The sequence below is a fragment of the Pecten maximus genome, chromosome 19 (genome assembly GCF_902652985.1).
Source record: "Pecten maximus chromosome 19, xPecMax1.1, whole genome shotgun sequence".
NCBI lineage: Eukaryota > Metazoa > Mollusca > Bivalvia > Pectinida > Pectinidae > Pecten > Pecten maximus.
In genome coordinates, this window is record NC_047033.1 from 3,690,328 (window position 1) to 3,707,931 (window position 17,604).

Below are 17,604 nucleotides of genomic sequence, written 5' to 3' on the forward strand. Positions count from 1 at the left end.
AACTTGGACGGTTTCCAAGGTAACATCAGACATCAATTCCGCAGTAAATCAAACCAGGGTATCTCACTGGGCGACTTGCTGGGACACAAAATAGGTAAGATGCAGTCTTGTCAGAAATCAACTGACTTTATTCTTTGTAAAGTGGCATTTTAATTACATATTTCTATCCAAACTCCGGTAATAGATGTGGTCATGTCACCACAAGTGGTAAAGGAACCACCTTTTCTTATAAGGCTCCGAAAGGTGGAGACATGGTTGTAGTTGTGTTTGTTGTCATAATGGAAAATTCTTTTCATTCATGTATTTTAACAATATTGGTATTTTTCCCAATGTAAGATCAATTATATACAATATTTGGTTTGATTGAATAGGCAGGAACCACCCCAGTTTGCGGTGATGACATGTGAAGTTTGTGGGGGGGGGGGGGGGGGGGGGGGATGGCTGGTTGTGTGGTTATAGTTTTTTTCTGCCGAGTGATAACGATATCAGCATTTTGGACAAAGTTCAAATTTTGATAACTGTGATGTTTATTCAGTATGCATCCCAGGCTTTCTCAGCTGGTAGGTAATGCTCGGGATTTATATATCACAGTACAGTAGTAGTATCTTAACAAATATGCTGCGTGATTCATGGCTGATTGGGTATTCTTTAAAGAACTTAGTAGCCAGCCATCCGACTTAGTGTAAGTTTTTCAGCCTGTCCAGTTTATATGATTTCTTGTCTCCATCTTCTTTGTCTGAAATGTTTGTATAGAAATGCTGTTTCATCTGGAGTGGATTTTAAGAAAATGGCATACACTACGTACATCTTGATATATTCAGAATATCACATATGAAAATTAGGTCACTGTGACCTAGATTTCATTAAAAACAGATCATCACAGCACATATGCTACACTTGTAGTTACCAAATGTTATGTGCAAGGGAGGAATATCAAATTCAACAGTTTGTTCAAGTATGACAGCATCCTGATATTAAAAGTTGCTGTTTGCATGAGCAAATGAGGGAGTGTCGGTACTAGGAAGTGAGGGGTGTACAGTATAATGAAGTGAGGCAGCGTCAGAATCGGGAAGGGAATTGGACGTTGGTACTCGGCAGGATGAAATATGGTTGTCAGCACCTGTATACCTTTATCATGGATACAGAGGGGGATGAATAACGGGGAGATAGAAAGAAGGAACAAGCTGTTGTCCAGAAGATAGACCGACAAAGATCACTGAAAAGGTACAGCTGTTGTTTTGATATCATACAGTAGTCTTATTCTGCATCAATACCAGCAGAAATGACAGACAGGAATGTTCATGTTATTTTAAATCTTAGGAGTTTTCTAGGGAATAATTCCCAACCTGCTCATGTTTATGAATGATATACAACTTGTACTTGTCACTTAAAATCTTAATACTGACATTGAATTTAAAATTTTAAAAAAATATCATGACAATGGATAGGTTATAAATGGTATGAGCCTCCTTAAGTGAAAAATGTGCAAATTGCTTTGTGTCTTTTTACAGCATTGTAAGATGATAGCAGGAACTATTTGGTGCATAGATCATAAAAAATGTCAACATTCTTATTTGGCTGTGACAATTTTAGGGTCAATTGTCAACACAAATTATCTTTTAGTGTCAAATAATAGCATGATAGTCTAAAATATTATTCAATCATATAACCATGAAAATAGACTTGTTTATTGTGTATTTTAACACTTGCTTTTCCCCATCCCAGTTGTGTAACTTCTGATATCAGAGTTTTGAGTGGGGCTATCTAAGAGGGAGATGATGGTCTAATGAATATAATTACAACCGTGGAGTTTATATCGCATCTGAAGATACTGATCTAAATAGTCTGTGGCTTTCTAGATATTTACATATTTTAGTCATGGCTGTATGAACATACAAATGCTTGAGTGGATAAGAGCATGATCGAAGAAACCAAATTCTTGTTCATCATATGTTTCATAGAGTCAACTATAATGGTGTTTGCTCTGCAGTGTGAATACATATAAATTTTGTTATTGAACCTGTGTTAATTTACAGTCAGTTCCAGTTTTGTAGTATACATTGTCATATATTTATGCATTAGAATTTGAGGAAATCAGATGTTGACAAAGCAATCACCATTTTGAGGCAGAGTTTCCTTGTAGTAGCTGGTGGCTACCTCACTGAACAGTATATTGGAAGCCACTCCAGAGCTATCAAGGTCAAATGTCTTTCCCATTGACACAACCATGGTACCACTGTTAGGATGTGAAGTTGAAATGTTCTCAGCTTCCTGAGAGATAAACTGCCCTTAGTATACAGATTAGTATTCAGATCAACCACACACCTCAAATCTTCTCCAGAGGTCCTCTTAAGTCTGATGCTTCTGATTGGTTGATAATGGCCCTCTTTTTGACAAAAACCCGGAGATAAAAATCACAAATCATGACACAGATAATGAAAAGTATATCAAATTTCTTCAAATAGAATTGTAAATTTGGTTGAGATTTACTGCATTCATATAATATAACATGTCGAGTATTCACAGACTTGGTCCTATATATGTCGGATAGGCAACTCGTTAATTAGGATTCCTGCCCCAGGTGAAATGTGATTACCTGTAATCGGTCTACCTTCGTTGTCTATCACATCTGCCCACCTGTTTCACCATGACAACATTACATAACTTGCTGAAATCGACCAATCATGCAAACCTGTCCCTCCAGGCATATTGCCTAATTACCATATTCCAATACACATCAACCTTTTCCGAGGCTAAACCGAAAAATCTGTGCATTGGCCTTATAGAATTCTAGTCCAGCATGGCTAGTCTGTAGCAAGATGTATTACCATAGAATTTCCTAGAAGAATGTGATTATAGTCTGTCAAAGACTTTCTGTCTGGTATCGGAGTTTGAAAAAATTATGGTTTTTGACCATGATTTATACTAAAAATGTCGAGAATTTCTTATTGGAAAACAAAAAACCAAACATCTTTTTGGGTTTGGCCTCAAAAAATCAAAGTTGCAATAATGATTTGCAGGGGATAAAGTATGTAAATAAGTTATGGATGCTGATTTCAAATGTTGATCAATTTTAAAAGCGGCAGAAGATATTGACAGGTTATAGGAGAGGTTTATTGACGTTACGTAATTAAGGTGGGCATACATGAATAGTCCTTTACTGCAATTATACGCGTCATACATACAAAATCAGATCGACGAATCTCTCTCTGTGTCTGTGTTGTACAGTCGATATACAGGGAACCCATCTGGATACCGATTAGTGGTGAAATAATTAGTTTCCATGCAGACTTACGTCATCCTAATGCGGGATTTTAAATGTCGTATAAGCCATTCTGGTCAAAAAAATGTCGGAGTGTATCTAAAATTTGTAATTTGTAGGTATTCGTTAAAGTTAATTTAGTTATGTATTTTACACACACTTACAAGTACGTAATAACTTAATATTCATTTTCTCTCTGAGTGTCTTAGTGGGTGGTGAAATATAGGGAAAGGTCGGTGTGTAGGGGAAGGGGCAGTGCTGGTATAAAATGATTGACAGGTCAGTCTATATATATACATCAAAATGTGTGACATTATAATTAGTTACAAATGAGAAATAAGCTGTCTTCATTCCAAAGATCAGTTCTGCTTCAGTTCAATGAAAACATTTGTACCAACAGGTGTCTTATGAAAGACTGCATTCATCAGGTTCCTACATTGTAGCAAGGGTGTGAATTGATGATGTTGTGATTCCTGTCCAGTTGGGAAATCAATACTTGATTGATGGTAGTGTGTAGTGGTCTCTGATATATCTATTTGTTCAGAACTTAAAAACGTAACAGTCCGGATACAAGGAAAAAGATATTTCTAATATGTAAATGTGTAAGATGAATTCTGTCATTGAGTTGTAACAAGTTATTTGATTGGTTTAAGCTCATAGGGATGAATAGTAGCAATCATTTGATTGGTTTAGAGTTAGGTCAGGTAGTATTCTTGTGTAGAAAAGGTCTGTAATGATGTTTACATCCAGATAAACGACACAAACAGACAAACACTGTTGTCCCTGAAAACTTGTTATTCAAAGCACCACAGATCAAAGCAAAATTTTACAGTCCCATCCAAATAAACAGTGCTTTGATAAGACGATCTTGAACTTTGGTTAAACTTGTATATCAAATGTGGGCAAACTGGAGAATAATATTATTTCTTTTTGCAATATTTTTAATAACTGTCAAAACCTTTCTGTAGAAGCCAAAGGAATGTTTCCATCGATCGAACTGTACCGGAGTATAATTGTACAAATCAAGTTAACTGAATCAGTCTTATACAGGACCTTAACACTACATATGTCTACACTCTTATTGATTAAGATAAATATATTAAAACTATGTACATTTATTTTGATGTGAATTGCTTAAGGGGCAATATGAATTTTTGTAGTACAGATTGGGAGGGGGGAGGGGTAACAATAAGTGATTAGTCTGTTTTTTATTATCCTGTTTTTCACCTCATTAAGTAGCACCATACAGAGATAATGCCATGGGGTTCATACTGAGACCAAGCGCTCTTAAGCTTGTGTCCAGTAGGCTTGCTGGTTAGCTTACCCTATATTTTTGTAGATAAAATAAAAACTCAAAATAAAAGGATTAATTATCAAAATTTGAGTTTTAAAACTTTTTTTTTTTTAATTCTTGTTTTAATTAGTTCCACTGTTCATAGATTAACTGTTAATTTATCTGATTATGTAATTACTTTGTTTTTTCTACAATTTCTTAAAATTCTTTCACTAGAATGAAATCAGTTCAATAAAGTGATTTCGGCACTCTTCTTGTGGAATTTATACTAAAAATTATACGCTTAAGTAATAAGAACATTCATAATTTTTTTCTTGATCCATAAAAGTTGAGACGACCTATTTCTATAGATAAGGTGTGAATCTCTTAAATAAGCTGACTTACTGTCGAGACCAGCTGTGGCCATTATCATGTAATTTATAGGGTCCTCTTTCAATTAAATATTGATTGTACGGCCATAATGAGAGATCAGCAGGAAGTGTCGCACCAACACTTTCTCTCTCAGTATGTAGGTCACACCACTGCCAATATAATACATGATAATTACAAGCTTTTTCTCTCCACCGATATACACAGTACTACATATATATATATATTGACAGCTTGTCTTGTTTACTATGGAATGACATTCTGGTGTTAGTACAGGCCGGACCGATACTTTCGGATGTTTTGTAAATAAGAGGACAGTTCGGACGATCGACATTTATTGTGTTTTACACCTTGATAAACGTTTTGGATCTGTGATCACCTCAGGTGAGCATACAAACCGTTGTTTTTACCTGTACATACCTGTACATGTATGTATGTGTAGGTGTGAATTGATTAATGAATAATCAATTTTTGAAGGTATTTTTTTTATCTCGGCCTATATTTTCTGTGTAGACCAATATTGACCTGCATATGCTGTGGTTTCTGTTTGGGATTTACGAATGGCTGCCACTAGGTGATCTTGATATAGATTATACAAAAAAAAATGGAGTAAGTTTACGGTAAGTTTTTACACACACAATTATTACCAATACATAAAAATAGTTACAATATTTGTCTGGATAGGGGCTATTGTATGTATGTGTTGTTGCTGTTGTTGTTGTTTTTTTTGTTTTTCGGGGTGGATATTGCCATAGTACATATAAGTCATAATCATTTAGTCTGAAACTTACATGTCATTAAATTTATATATAATCAAGATTTATTCAACAATTAAAGAGATGCATTATTGATTGTAGTTTACGTACAGCTTAATGTAAAAAAAACAGTATCAATGAAGTTGTAGTAACTCCCGTCCTGCCTCAGGACCAGTTGTCTACAGTGCAGGCTGTCAGTATGGTAGGGGTGTCCGAGAACCTGCCTCAGGACCAGTTGTCTACAGTGCAGGCTGTCAGTATGGTAGGGGTGTCCAAACTGAAAGAGGGAGCATATGGGTACAGTATGTGGCTACTGGGAATTAGTACAAATAGCTACCACATGTGATAAGTTACTCCCCCACAGGCGGACCCTCCCCTAGACAGATAGTACTCAGGAATCCTTCAGCCATAACAAACTCATAGGGGCTCCATACAGGGGATGTTAAAGTTTAACATATTTACTTTTTATGTTTAAAGTTTATTATTATCAAAATTCAAAACTTTTTAGTTATTTGGATATTTGTGAAATATGTTGATGATAAGTTGTTTTTAAATGTCAGTTAAAAATTGATAACAACACACTAAAACTACAACCAAAATTTCTCAATGAAAAGTCTATTTAAGTGTTTGAAGTTATTCTCCCATGGGAGCCTCCCATATTCTAGTCCTAATCCACCACCATTTCACCCACCATTTCATTATCTACTCCAAACATTTTTAGTTTTTACTGATGTGAAAGATTTAATGGCAGGTTTGTGTGGGTGAATGTCATGTGTCCTGTAGATGTTGTGATGAATGACTTGAGAGGCAGTGTTACAGATGTGCAGTCATTATTTCTAGGAGGTGTAAAGGAAGGCAGATTTACTGGGACACACCCACCTATATATATATATGTATACATAACACAGCTCTCGGTGGTTACTGGTGCATTCTTTGCACACATGTGCACCTCCCCCCTCCCAATACCCATCCCCACCCCTATCCACACTCGATCACTTCCATACTCCCACTACTACACACACCTCCCCCTTCCCCTCCCTCCCCCTCGCCTCCCCTCCCCATCGTCATCCCCACCCCTACACGCACATCCCAACCCCCATCACTTCACATAACATCCCCCTCACCTCCCCTCTCCCCTCTCCCCTCGGGCGCGGTGGCTGAGTGTACGGACACTTTATCACTAGCCCTCCACCACTGGGTTGCGAGTTCTAAACCTAAACCTAGGTGGGGCAGTTGCCAGGTACTGAACGTAGGCCGGTGGTTTTTCCTCCTAAACCTGGCAAGTCCTTCAATGACCCTGGCTGTTAATAGGACGTTAAACAAAAACAAACAAACAAACCCCTCTCCATCTTCATCCCCACCCCTACACGCACATCCCCACCCCCAAAACTACACACAGCTCTCCCTCTCTCCTCCCCTTCCTCACCCATGCACCGGCCTATACACATCCCCACCCCCACAGCTACACACACCCCTCCCAATACCCATCCCCACCCCTACAACTACACACACCTCCCCCTCCCCTTCCTCACCCTTACCCCTCCCCCTTGTCCATGGATTTTGAATTATTCCATTGTGTAAAAATAATCAAAATGTCAGTACAATTTATAAAGTCAAATACGTAATTACTTTTCTTTGTAGATGTACGTAATTACTTTTCTTTGTAGATGTTTGTGTTAAATGCATGATACATTTATAAGTCAATTAATTTTCTGTAAGTGTTTAAATGTTAAATGTGTAATTTATGTACAGAATTAGTTATTACATTAAGCATGTGACCTAATGTCAAGTCTTCTTGTGAGTGAGACATATACACAAAGAATTATCCCATTTATGAATAACGGAGGTGATAATAAATTATGATAATGTGTATTTTTTTATCGGTATAGGTGAAATATACAACCCTGGAGTAAATAATTAGTTGATTTGTGTAGCTCTGTGATTGGAGGAGGGAGATGAGAGCCCTTTGATAGTTTGCCCTGTAGTAGTACATTTGACCTTAGTAAAATTATACATGTATTTATGTTGAAAAATATGAATGTAATTTGGACGTCAATAACATTTTTCTTATGCATAAGCAGTGAACCTGCTTTAAATACATGTTACCCTTCTTAGAATATTGTAATTTTGTAGCAACATTGATTGAAGTTGTATTTCTAGAATCTTGTAGTTCAATGAAATATTTCTCATAAATTTTCAATTCACAGTCAAAATAGGCATGCTGTGATGCTTTTAATATTCTTCGATCATTTCACACCAACAAAAAAGCATTAAATTTAATGTAGATACATTTCCAAAACTGATAGAGTCTTAAAGTGGAAACGATATTCACGGCTATATCATTGACATTTCGTATATTATATATTTTATTGAATGAAGTGAAGGTAAATCTTTGGGCCATATTGTCGTAATTAGCACCCGTCCCTTTAAACATGCACTGAAATATGGAACGAAGTCCAGGGGAGCTTTTGCTATGCCCCTCAGTATCAGTGTTGTCCATATATATAGACAGCAAGGTTAAAGTTTTGCAGTCAATACTAATGAGGATACAGCTTAGGTGTTTCTTAAATTGCGACAAGATCGACCTTTCCATTGGTACTACATTTTTGGACCTGCTGACCATGACCTTTGACCTACTTTTAACAAATTAATTCTGAATTTCAACCCATTTGGCAAGCCATGTTGTCTTCTGGCAACTCTTGTTGTTTTATTTTACTTACTATTTTTATCCAGCAATATTCCCAGGTCTGGTAATAAGCCCACCCACATTTAATCTATATTTGAGAGAATGTTCCTTTAAACTTGATTAAGTCACTTATAAGGACCAAATATGATACTTTATTACTGTTTGAGTATAAACATTCATTTTGTCATAAATCACTTATGTTGTAATTAGGAACGATTCTGTAATAATTACCTACGAACTTAACCTAACTTTTACCGACTTTTCATGATTAGGACGGAACGACATTTTATCATATTTTTGTAAGCAATGACCTTTGACCTGTCCTAAAATATATGCGGGCGACCTTTGATGTTAGCAATGGTGATCCACGTATGGATGTTGTGAGCAAGATTTGAATAACATTTTCGGAATGTCGGTCATTAAACCAAAACGAGCGGGATACACCTGTGGGCTTAAAAAACGTAAAATGATTGTCTTGTTTACTTATTAACATATTTACTTGAGATGTTTTTATCGTTGGTCTGGAGTATGTTGGTGGGTAAGCAGATTGAGTTTTGACAGTAATTATAGGTCTTGATGCACAAACTGTACCCTGTACCATGCTTCGTTAAACTGGGCCGATATCATCTGGCAGTGTTATACAAACCCCAGTCATACCGACACACAGCATATCAAATCGGCTCTGGCAATCATAATAGCATCTTCTTTTCCCAAATTTGCTTTCAAAGTTTTGTCAGAATAGCTTTACAAGAATTTGTTTCGATATTAACTTTTATTATTACACAACAACTGCAAAAAAAACACTTATCAACTTGTAGTAACCATTCTTATTGGTCTGGATGGCAGCCTACCAGGAAACCCAGAGTGCCCCCCCCCCCCCCCCCCCCCCCCAAAAAAAAACAACCCACAAGGCGTTCTTTTTCACATTTCTTTTTTGTTGATATATCAGTTGTAACAAAACTGAATTAAAATGAAGAGGAATATAAAAAAATTATCGTCTTATTATAGCAAATTTCCTGAAAGAATGTCACAGGACTATGTTAAAGATATTCCTTTGCATTTGCATTACATAACAGTCTGCCAACCATATCATTTTCTTGTGAATGCATTTTCTGCAGATTTTTATTTATTTATTTTTTTAATCATGAAGATGATAATGTGTGAATGTGTTAGAATTGTTCGGCCTAGCTATTATCGCGGCCTATTATCGCGGCCTACATATATCTCCTTATGAATGGCAGTTTGATAAAGAGGCTAACTGATACTCATCATAAAAACCCGATGATAAAGGACCGTTAATGAACCCGTCAGGTTGTTCTATGAATACTAAGTGCTTTGAAATGTTGCAAAATTTCAATGGAGAAACTTAAACTTTTCTTAGAGTAACCTCATTTATGAAATAAAAAGTTTTTTCTTCTTTTATATTACAGTTTTGATAATGCACAAGATTTTTGTGCATCTGTTTGATGATTTTTTTCGGAGATATCAAGTATCAGATTCAATCATTTTCTCCTGGATATTTACTAAATTTATCGTGGCATCTACCAAAGACAAGGCCTGTATGTAGACTGGTCACCATGCACCCCCATTTTGTAAAGAATTTTCCATCAAAACTTTAGCACTAGATTATATATCTCCGCCTTAAGTTTCAATCTCAGGAGTCGGACATATCCAGAAAAATTATAAAGCTCAATTTTATTGATGATTTTAATATTCTTGAGACAATGGTCAGTCTATATGTCTACATGTACACAGTATAGAAATAGTGAGGTGCTCTTCCTTAATTTAAAAGGTCTGTACTATCTACCTTACTAAAAATGATGTTTTTTTGCATTGTCGATACACTATTGAAAAGTCTGTGAATGATATTGAGGTTATCAAGATATAAAGCAAGTTCAAGGTCACAGGAAGTAATAAGAAATTCCGTAGTGGTGATACAGTAGGTTATATATATATATATGCTGTGCTGCATCAGGGATCTATATCTGGTAAAGACGACCAGGAAACCTGTAAAACAGTGGTTACCATGGCAATGCTAATAATCCAGCTGAATGAACTCCGTATGTAATACCGTTTTTTTTCTTTGAGATTGATGGGAGTTACATACAAAGATGAGATTTTCCTAGCCGTGTTATTTACTACAGAATCAGGAATATGAATTATCGTTATAAATATCAAACAATATTTTGATATTGTTCCAAAAATCTGAACAGTTTCGGTCTATGATGAGGAGCTGGTTTTGGTATAGGTCTTGGTTATGGCTTGTGCGAATTATCATTATAGCAGACTCCAAAACTGATATAGAGCGTAAGCAAACAGAGGGTCACTAGAAATTTCCTCACAAAAACATTGCCTGTTTTGATTGATATAACCATATAACTAGTAATGAATTAAGATATGAACATTTCTTTTATGTTGAATATTACGAGATAGATGATTTTTGTATGTTGAAAATTGTTTGGTATAATGAATATCTGTACGATAATAATGATCTGATAAAAAAAAATATTGTCAATATCTACTTAATTATGATTAACAGTGAAAACAAAACAATCTAAGACATTTTTTTAATTCATTTACTCAACTTTTGGGTTGTTTCCCAGAAAATTAGACATGTTTTTCATTTGTATATCACAGATACTTTTACCTTTGTCTGACCTGTAAATTTTCATGGCAGTCAATTAAGCAATTTTACTTCAGCTTGTTGTGATATATAATATATAAATTTGTGGAAAGTGTTTTTTCATAGTTGTATCATTTATTTTTTAACACGAAATATTTGCTCACAGCATATATATCAAAAAGAACTTTGGGGCACTCAGAATTACAGACAAAAATACAGACCAAGTCATATTTACAGAAGATAGCATAATTGTGAATCATAAACGTGTAAATTTAAGCCTATGCTTCAGTGAAATTTAAAGCACAACGTTTCGCCCCCACAAAATACTTGCCAATACCAAGTAGATATTTATATAATCCTTGTATACAAACTTTCTCTTGCCCTCCGCTCACTGAGAGGGTACGTGTGTATAAACAGCTGTGATAAGAGGATTGACGGAGCGGACTGGCTGTGTATCAGATCCACAACCCAAGTTTACCTGGATTTGACATTTGATGCAGTTTGTTTTCCTCACCTGAGAACCTTTCATACATTTAACAAGATTAAGCTAACCTTTATAGATTCTGTATACTTTATAAACTATTCCCGATCAGAAAGTGAGGTTCGTTGGAGTTTTTAAGATATTGTGATTACCATTCCAGAGGATATGTGAAATTCTTACATTTTGGAGTCCACTGTTACGTAAAATAGTGACAGTTTGTTGAATATTTTGTGGGATTATCTTCACAACCAAGATGGTGAGTTTGTTTACGTGACCAGCTGTGATAACTTGTCTCTCCGCTAGGATTACCTCAGATTTGACATACATGACATGTTGTAAGTCAACATGTGTCGACCAGAATGTAGAATCTCCATGCCGACTAGAATTCTTACTTACTTATTTTATCTATGTTTTTGATGTTTTCATGTTCTCAGATCTGTATCAACATTATCCTGAACACTGTTTTTGATATTTGCTATCTACATACAGAGTTATTTAATCTTTTGGATACTGGAGGAAAAATGATGCTTAATCATATTTTCATTTTTGGTAGAACAAAAACAAATGCACAACTACAGACTAGCTGTGTATGCTAGTTTGACTATTAACTATTTATAGATAAATTTACGGAAAATTAAAAATTTGAATTAGTGAATTATTATAATTTATAGCATCAAAAAAATTGGAAGATTCATACATAAGTTGAGAACAATTTATATTTCTGTATATATTAATACACCTACTGAACAAATTTTGGCACTTTAAGAACATGCAAACTTTGATACGGTGGAGTCGGAGATGTTTACATGTTATCAGACAGATCTTGACAATCACTGCCCTATACTTATCTCAGTAGAAATGGCAATAAAAAGACTATTGTCTGCATTGTCCTCTAATAAGCCCGCCGGTAACTTTGCCTCTTGGCAATACCCAATGTCCTTCCTTTGAGCCTATACTAGGATGTAGAATGTCTTTCTATTGGAATTAGTTTTTCCTACGGAGCTGTCCATTCTTGGAAGATTTTCGTTTTATACAGAAATCCTTGTGATATTATGACTTATGTTACTGGGTTTTGATATGTAAGTTTAGCAATGTATTTTTACTTGTTTTACATACAAATGTATTTTGTTTGATGTTACGTTTGATACCCATTTTTACTTACCATTATTTGACCCTATGACCTTTTCAGTGTTGTTTGGCAGTTGAAAATGTAACAAAGTGGCCAAAGATGAAAAATTATACAAAAATTGTGCCACACAAGTGGTCCCCATTCCTACTCCTGAGGACTTTTTGTATATTACGTAATTTTATTACTCTAAGCACTTCTTCAAGTGGTTTTCATGTGGAATATATAAACACTTAACCTGTGTTACCTACATTCTTGTAATGGACTCTCCCTTCTACTGATGTGGGACTGAAGTACTTTCATTTGAAGGGATAAAACAGTCATTTCCTTATTGAAATAGAACCTTACAAGCATTTTGAGTGAATTATCTGGAATGTAATGCAGATCTTTGGAGGAACAGGGCGTCTACCATGTAGTCTGTCCAATTTCTTTGCTTTGTAGGCAAAATGTAAGTGGAAATCACTGACTGTAAAGTGCATTCCTGCATAATGAATGCTACACTGGCTGTAATCTGTATAGCATGATAATTACTACAAAATAATAAACTCCTTACACAAAACTATTTTTTTAGTGCATTCAGCATATGCATACATTAGTATAAGAAAGACAGTCGAAATTAAATTTATGCCTTTTGTGAACCGTTTGAAAATAATTGACTGCATCACAATTACATTATGCTATATATATATCCAACCAGTTCATGTGAGTTTTAAAGTGACATTTATTAGGATTTCATGAGCTGCATACTTTTATTAGTTTCTTTAAAAAAAAAAGGCGTCAAAAATTTCACTAAAAGGGAATTGTGTAAACCTATATAATGTACCTTTAAATTGTAATCACTGTGCTTTTACCTACACAATAAGGAGCTTTGAATTCTACAAAAATGCTTCCTTACCTTTGATGAAGATGTGATGAATATACCGTATTTATCCATCAAAAAGTCTGGTAATAAGTCCATGTCTGGTTATAAGCCCATGTCTAATAATAAGCCCATGTCTGCTAATAAGCCCATGCCTGGTAATAAGTCCATGCCTGGTAATAAGCCCATGTCTGGTAATTATATATAATAACCCCATGTCTGGTAATAAGCCCATGTCTGGTAATTATATATAATAACCCCATGTCTGGTAATAAGCCCATGTCTGGTAATAAGCCCATGTCTAGTAAGGAGCCGATGTCTGGTAATAAGTCCATCTCTTGTAATAAACCCATGTCTGGTAATAAGTCCATGTCTGGTAATAAGCCCATGTCTGGTAATAAGCCCATGTCTGGTAATAAGCCCATGTCTGAAAATAAATCCATGTCTGGTAATAAGCCCATGTCTGGTAATAAGTCCATATCTGGTAATAAGTCCATGTCTGGTAATAAGTCCATGTCTGGTAATTAGCCCATGTCTGGTAATAAGCGCATGTCTGGTAATAAGCCCATGTCTGAAAATAAATCCATGTCTGGTAATAAACCCATGTCTGGTAATAAGCCCATGTCTGGTAATAAGTCCATGTCTAGTAATGAGCCCTTGTCTAGTAATAAGTCCATGTCTGGTAATAAGCCCATGTCTGGTAATAAGTCCATGTCTGGTTATAAGCCCTTGTCTGGTAATAAGCCCATGTCTGGTAATAAGCCCATGTCTGAAAATAAATCCATGTCTGGTAATAAGCCCATGTCTGGTAATAAGTCCATATCTGGTAATAAGTCCAGGTCTGGTAATAAGTCCATGTCTGGTAATAAGTCCATGTCTGGTAATAAGTAAATGTCTGGTAATAAGTCCATGTCTGGTAATAAGTCCATGTCTGATAATAAGTCCATATCTGGTAATAAGACCATGTCTGGTAATAAGTCCATGTCTGATAATAAGTCCATGTTTGGTAATAAGTCCATGTCTGATAATCCATGTCTGGTAATAAGCCCATGTCTGGTAATAAGCCCATGCCTGATAATAAGCCCATGTCTGGTAATAAGCCCATGTCTGGTAATAAGCTCATATCTGGTAATAAGCCCATGTCTGGTAATAAGTCCATGTCTGGTAATAAGCCCAAGTCTGGATGTCTGGTTATAAGTTAACCCATGTCTGTTGAAGTTCTTCAAAAATGCTAACTAAAATAGTTTTGCATTTATTGTGCATAAATTTGTTTTCTCTAATTTTGTTAGCTTTTATTTTGGCATACTCAAATTTTAGCTCAAAACCAAATTAAGACAGATAAGTATAAGGATGAATTAGCACACAAACAATGCTTGTCATATAAGGATACAATGTAAAGAAACTACAATTAGCTGTGAATTTAGATAAGTTCGAAATATATGTTTTAGATATAGAAATTTTACAATCTCTTATTTAAAACTCCTGAGTCTTGGAGATTAAATTAAAAACTAGTTATTTTTTTCCCTGAATAAAGAGGTTTAAAGAAGTATTTTCTGATACTTTTTTTGTACTGTACAAAATTCATTCGACTTCTTCGCTGTAAACAAGCAAGTGTTTCACATTGCAAAAAATACAAGAAATTTACATGTCAACATTAATGCTATATGTAGCTGTTGTACATTATTCAATTGTTGTAAAAACTCTTAACCGGCCTTTTAGTATGCAGTGTATATCTCTACCGGTCACAAAGGTTAGCATTCTCCCTGACATGTTTTACAGAGTAAATCTTCGTTACACAGACAGTTTTGACAAATCGAGACAAAAATCTGACACGATTTTTAAGTGGAGACATATAGAAACAGATAGAGCAGTTGTAAATGGCAATATTGGGCCGTCTTCTTATGTGAATTATCACCAAGTTTAATATATAGGCGTAAGTTACTTCGTTATGCAAAACAATTAATGCAAACGAAAAAGAAAAAAAAAAGATTGGATGATTTTATTTCGTTATGCAAAACAATTAATGCAAACGAAAAAAAAAAAAAAGATTGGATGATTTTATTGTGTGTGGTGTACGTCTGTTCAGTATCTCAGTAAACATGGTAAAGTAAATGTATCGCTTTCTATCTTGTGTAAACAGGGATATCATCTACCGTATTTTACATTCCAGTACTGACATAAATATTGTGGTCAAATCTTTTCTCTGTAATAAAATAACCATAGATGAAAAAATTTATTGCATATCCGATATATAAATATAGCTATGAAATGTCTATACAGATAAAATTCTCTGAAATAAAACTATTATGACAATAAAAAAAAAAATATGTGAAAACTGCACCTTTGGTCCTGGAGTATGCAGGGAATTTCTATCGGCTTAAGATATGAACACCCAAAATTAGACTGAGTCCATACAAAAAAAATGTAGCTACAGTGATTTTTGTTTTTGTTGTGGTGTAAGCAGAAAATGTGTGTTGTTGTGGTGATGACCTACAGGATATGACCTTGAGAGATATTTATAGACCCTGACAGTTATATAATTGTATCTTGTTAGCGTCTGACAGCATTACTTGTAACTAGGTTTTTCTTCTGTTTATGTGAACAAGATGTCTATGGTTTTTGCGCTCGGTGGAATATCTGCCAGATTGTTTTTGAATTCTTATTGTCAAATTTTTATTAAAAACTATCTAGCTGGAAGAAATTTGCAGTATAATTTCAAAAGAACCATTTCCTTTCCTTGTTATTTAACTGACAATTCCAACATAACACAGACTGCAGTCATAGAAAAGACAATATTTTGTGTATATCTTGATTTTATTGCCATTTTAATAGAAATAAAAAAGTGTTATTGTAGTACGTATTCTGGACCAAATATAGAATCTGAACAATATACTACAACAGCAATAATCCGGGTGGTGAGGAATGTTACAAACTAGTTTAAGCTGGTAGAATATCCTATGGATTGTTTGCTGAGAAAATATTTGAATCATTCCTCCATTGTACCGGACAAACATTGTGGGTTACCTCCCCTTCCAAACCATGCAAAAGTACCAAGTTGTTATACAAATGTTGTTTTAAACAATATTGTATATAAATGTGATTTTGGTAATACTTATTTGAATATGAATTCGGAACGCTTTGTTTATTCCGTTTTAGAACGGATGGTACTTATGCGTGAACATGATTTTCACAACTTATTTGGTTATGAATTTAGAACTTTTCTGTTCAATTTGTCGTTAAAATGATGATTACTTATGTTTTATTACTTGTATGTTTTAGGTGATGACATCGTGTGTTCCCCAAGTCAATCATGAGGTGGTAAGTCAGGACAGTTTCTCTCTTGATAAATGAAATAATTGAAAACATCCACAGCTTGAGCCTGCAACATCAGTAAAATGTAAAAAAAAAAATCTAAAAACTTGTGATGATGACCGATATGATTAGGTTTAGAAAAGTGCTGAGAGGACGCCAGTCATTCACAGGTTATGCTTCCCAATTGTTACTGGTACTCTGTGATACAGCTGGGTAAACTTGACCCTTTGTGATAAAATTCATTCGGGACACAACAGTGTGATATAGGGATATAGGAAAAGAAATTTTGAATCAAAATTTTGTTATACCTTAGATGAAATGAAATTAAGATGACTTATAAATTCAACTTCTACAACAAATTGTGATTACTGAATTAAAAACAGGTTTTTTCTTCTGGTAATTTTTTTTCATAAAGGACCACACATGCATCACATGGGCATAGGATGATGATTTACAAGATCCTGTCAAAAGATACTTACTAACCATTCAGCTATATCCTACGGACATTCTTAAGGTCACTTGTCATAAATGCTCCTAATCTATTAATAAACTCTTACCTGGTGGCAAATTGACCTCAAATACAGGTCAAGTCTGACCAGTATGCACCTGATGACACCTAGTAAGAGCCCTTAGGATTGAAGTGTGGCCATGTGAGTGACCAATGATGGCTGTATTAGATGGACTAGTCCATTTGATGTCAGGGTTTGACAAGCTATCAGAATCACGTTTGATTTAGAAACTTTTCGATTTTGTTATTTATTTAAGTAAATTACCATAATTATCCGTAGATAAGCCCCCTCCCCTTGTGTAAAAGTTCAGTACTGTATTTATATTCAA

General features: G+C 35.0%; 1 protein-coding gene across 1 annotated transcript in view; it reads left to right on the forward strand.

Moving 5' to 3' along the window:
• Window positions 1–17,604, forward strand: part of LOC117317245 — a 163,995-nt gene that overhangs the window by 50,849 nt on the left and 95,542 nt on the right. The window contains 1 exon segment of the mRNA XM_033871974.1: window positions 16,735–16,773. Within this exon segment, the coding sequence (XP_033727865.1) occupies window positions 16,735–16,773 (39 nt within the window).